This window comes from Rhipicephalus sanguineus, unplaced genomic scaffold, assembly GCF_013339695.2.
Source record: "Rhipicephalus sanguineus isolate Rsan-2018 unplaced genomic scaffold, BIME_Rsan_1.4 Seq80, whole genome shotgun sequence".
Lineage (NCBI taxonomy): Eukaryota > Metazoa > Arthropoda > Arachnida > Ixodida > Ixodidae > Rhipicephalus > Rhipicephalus sanguineus.
The window spans coordinates 1-4,476 of record NW_023616014.1 but is presented as its reverse complement, the minus strand read 5'-3'; the positions used below and the strand labels follow the sequence as shown (position 1 = coordinate 4,476).

The 4,476-nt window shown below is 47.1% G+C and overlaps 1 protein-coding gene across 1 annotated transcript; it reads left to right on the top strand.

The window, feature by feature from the left end:
* Positions 1 to 3,836: 3,836 nt before the first annotated feature.
* On the top strand, positions 3,837 to 4,468 carry LOC119378358 (gamma-interferon-inducible lysosomal thiol reductase; the record flags this gene model as incomplete). The annotated part of the gene is made up of 1 exon (XM_037647523.2): positions 3,837 to 4,468. A coding segment is annotated over exon 1 (617 nt), but the record flags the coding sequence as incomplete, so codon positions are not given.
* Between the last annotated feature and the right edge of the window lie 8 nt (positions 4,469 to 4,476).

Sequence of the window (4,476 nt, the reverse complement as noted above, 5' to 3'; positions counted from 1 at the left end):
AAGTGCTACGCACTCGGAAGAAGTCCTGCACCATGTTACACTCTCTGTAACACTTGAAGGCGATAGTCAGCTTCCCACTTGGTAGTGCATTAAGTTATACAATCGGCGACCAGGCTTTTTGCAAGACATAACGAGCCGCGTTGTGAGAGGCACGCATCAAGTTAGCCTGACGTCGTCAGTCGATTACATTGCTGCCCCCTCCAACAGAAGCTTTCTACACCGCACTTGGTACTGCACTGCCTCCGGAATCGGCGCACCTTTGACCAAGCGACAATGTCTACTGATATCCACGAAATTGATTGAAACGTGTGACATTACGAAGATGTCACATGATGACGACAAGACATGCCGTCGTGGTGACGGCACAGCATGACGCCATTAGTGACCTGGGCCACGTGGGTTTTGGCACCGCTTCACTATCTGCCATGCTTAGCTCTAGGTCACTGTGCAGCGAGAAACTTAAGGCACTCGCCTTAATAAGCTTGCTGTTTGACAAATACACAGAGTCTCTTACACTGAAATTTTATCAAAGAAGCACCAAAAGGCAAAGTTGAAACAGTGGCGTGCCGGATGCTGACCGACTCCTTCAAGTTCAGAAATCGATCAGTTGGAATTTTCCGCACGATCTGCAACTGATGCGAGGAGTCGTCTCAGAATCCAGTCTCACTATATAAGTAAACCATGCAGTTGCGCATTACATTACATGAGCCGTGGTGGTCTAGGGGTTATGGGGCACGTCTGCTGACCCGAAGGTCGCTGGATCGAATCTCCGCCACGGCGGCCGCATTTTCGATGGAGGCGAAATTGCTCGAGGCCCGCGTACTTATATTTACGTGCACTTTAAAGAACCCCGGGTGGTCGAAATTTCCGAAGTCCTACACTGCGGCGTCACACATAATCATATCGTGGTTTTGGGACGTAAAACTCCAACAATTACTATTAGTTACGCATTACATCAAAAGGTTGTAGGCATTACAAACGTTGACATATTGCAGCAGACAATGGTAACAGATTATTGTTGATGCTATTGCAGAAACTGAGGGCACAGAAATGTATTCTAGTAGCCTTTCGTAGGCGTCGAAAATATAATCCAAAGCTGGTATAGTGACAAATTCTTGCCATCATTTGTACAGTGAGTGCTGTTTTACTCGGGCAAACCTATTTAAAAAAAAAGAGCGATCTGATACCGCAATGAGAACAACGGCATTTTTTATTCATCGCGTTGCAGAAACTCGGGAGGTTACTGCTTTCAGGAATTCTTTCACTAGCGAAAATTTGTACCAGCTATTAATACCAACCCCCTCATAGCCAAAGCACGCATGTAAAGTTCTGCAGGACAACACCATGTCAAATCGCTTAAAGCTTGCCGCAGTTTTTCTAATTTTCTTCCGCGTTTGAATTTTGGGAAGCTGAACTAAGCACTCGGCCGATATTCATTCGCGTGCGACAGCAGCGTTATCGAAGGGGTTTTAGAAATATAGTTATGCGCGCTCGAATAGCAGCGCACGGCCCGCACATGGAGCGTATCGCGGCCGCTTGCTTGGAGCCCCAGCCAACTGTTAAAACGCTGGCTTATCGCTTTTTTGTGGTCTTCCTTGGGTAACCTGGTCACTGAATTGCCGTATGACAAAAGGGCATAAGTTCCAATGTTAGAGTTCCACCCATAGCCTGGCAGTGGTCATGCATAGAGGGGCTGTAGTATGAAAAAGAAATGTCTGAAAGCATTTTTGTTCACAGTGTATGCGATACACAAATAAATTATCTTTGCAGTTGCTCACCACATTGTTCTTATTTTTTTCCCTCTGTTGTCGTATTGTCGCAGGGCAATGACACCGCAATGCTAGTTAGACAATGGGCAGTTTAAGAATAGCGTACGCAAATATATGTCGTTCGTTGCGTACGTCCGCTATTTCCGCTACTTAACGGGGGCCCGCAAGAGGAAAGCGTACGACGCACGCGCAGTGGCGACAAACGCTAACGCAAAGCTTTACGTAGCCTATTCTAAAACTCCCTAATAGCTGAGCTCGATGGCGCCGGTTCGATTCCCGGCCACGGCGGCCTCATTTCGGTGGGGGCGAAATCTTCGCAGTGACAAAAGCAGAAGCGGTCGCACAAGTTTTATTTATTTATTTGTTTATTTATTTACTTGTCTATTTGTTTACAAAGGAGTACTGTCAAACTCATTCGACATTAGCGCATGATAACGACGACATTTCGATGAAAGTAGTCACACTAAAGATGGAGACATTTCCTGGGAGAAATACACGCATGGACATTTTTTCTCTATTTTTTCTCTTTGGAATGGCGAATAATTTTTACGAACACTGTCGTACAGACTCGATAGCATTTGTGCATCCCGTTTTCAAACTCTCAAACGAGTCATACCAATGTTTCTCGCTGTAGCATTACTCAATGAAATGATATTATCAAGACTTGTAACTTTCCTATTGCGAAGTCCCTGTTTTTGCTGTTGCAATACTCGGAGACAACTTTTCTTGGCAGTGCTATCAAATCTATAGAAACGCATGGCTGCCAGCGCGTCAAGAAATAGTACCTAATTTTATGGATAATTTTCACATTTCCGTTGGTTAAATAAACACCACTTCCTTCATTATGAAACTGGAACAGTTAAGGGAGGTACATAAAATGAAATTATTGTCCACATTGCAATAATGTGCTTCTTTTCTTTCCATTTCTTAGACAACGTCGTGTTTTCTGCACGCATGTTTTCCAAAGGAAACACGGCGTCCGTGACGTGTGTTTGTCCGAGTGCAGGCCGCAAACTCGCCCTTTAGTTCTCCAAGGAAAATATACTCCTAATGTTGCACTGAAATATACATAAAGCAATCGAAATGTCTCTCTCCCATTCACATTTTTTATGTATATGTTTTTTTTTCTAAACGCGCTGCGAGCAAGTAAAACCGAACCTGGAATCCGCCTTTTTCACGACACCCCGGCGCATGCGCCCCTCCCCTAGCGGAAAAATCGCGAAACGTCGTCTCATCTCGAAGGCTTTGCTTCTGGTAATACCGGTTCTCTCGGCCCCTACCAAACCCCCAACAAAACGGCAGAGGGCAGCACAGGAAAATGAAAGAGGCGGATTGGAATCAGCTGCAAGCTGCCGTACTATTAGCGGAGCAACACGAATGTGAGAAAGCCCCGCCTCCGTAGCCTTCAGTCCATTGCGAAGATGACTTGTCCCCGAGTATAGCATAAGAAATCATTGTTCGAACGTGGTAGCATTACGGCACATTGATTACCTTTCGCATGCAGCGATATGTTTTATGCATTTTGTCCGACGGTTACATAATGCGCCGTACTCTTTATTGCGCACCAAGAATACAATGAATGGATCCATCCAGGGCATACTACGCGCATGACGAAGTTAACCGCCATTGAACTAGTTATTCAGGTTACAACGCGACGAACAATGTAATGCATATATCGTGCATGGAAGTGAATCAACGTCACCGAGCTGCAACGCTTCCGATAATTGAGGTTATGAAAGTGTGAGAAATGACAGCATGAGGCTTGGAAATAGATTTGAAGGCACCAAGGTTTCGATAAGTTATCATCGTTGTATTTTATCTGGTCGCATTCGCGCACACAATGCATGTGATTGAGAAGTGATATTGGAAAAAACGGCCGCGCATTGCCACGAGCTGGCACGCCCGCTGTACCTCAAGCACTCATCCTTCTTCATTGGCCCGCCGAACGGCACAACACTCCGCGATAACCACTATCGCCACGCGGCAAATTTTCAAGTGCTGCTCACAACGCTAGCCGTCAAAAAGACCTAGGCAGATTGGAGAGAACGGCCCGAAGGTATACAGGTGCTCGCTGCAGACATCATGATAGCGACAGGATTTGTAAGCGGACGAAATATTTTTCTAAGCGTACTTACTATTACGGCATTGTCATGGAACCCCGCTGACGGAGAACCGCTCAACCTGACCCTCTATTACGAAGGGCTGTGTCCCGACTGCCACGAATTCATTCTTGGCCAACTGTGGCCAACGTTCGGAAAGCTCGAAGAGTACCTCGAGTTGGATCTCGTGCCTTTCGGCAATGCTCACATGAAGGTGTCCAACGGAACGATCACCTTCTACTGTCAGCACGGTCCAGACGAGTGCTTTGTCAATCAAGTTCAAACCTGCGCCGTCAAGTACGTGCACCCGCAGAGAAAGCTCCTGGACTTCGTCGCCTGCATGCTTCGCCAGGACGATCCGACCCAAGCAGGCGAGCCGTGCGCTCGGAAGGTGGGCACGGACTGGGCGGTCCTGGACCGGTGCCGTCGAGGACCCGAGGGCACCCAGCTCCTGTACGAAATGGGCAAGCGAACGCGGGAGCACCAGCCGCCCATCCAATATGTGCCGTACGTGGAGATTAACGGATATCACAACGAAACCATGCAGAGTATGGTGGAGGAAGATTTGTTTCACTTCGTCTGCAAGCTTTTGGAGCCCTCGCCGCCTA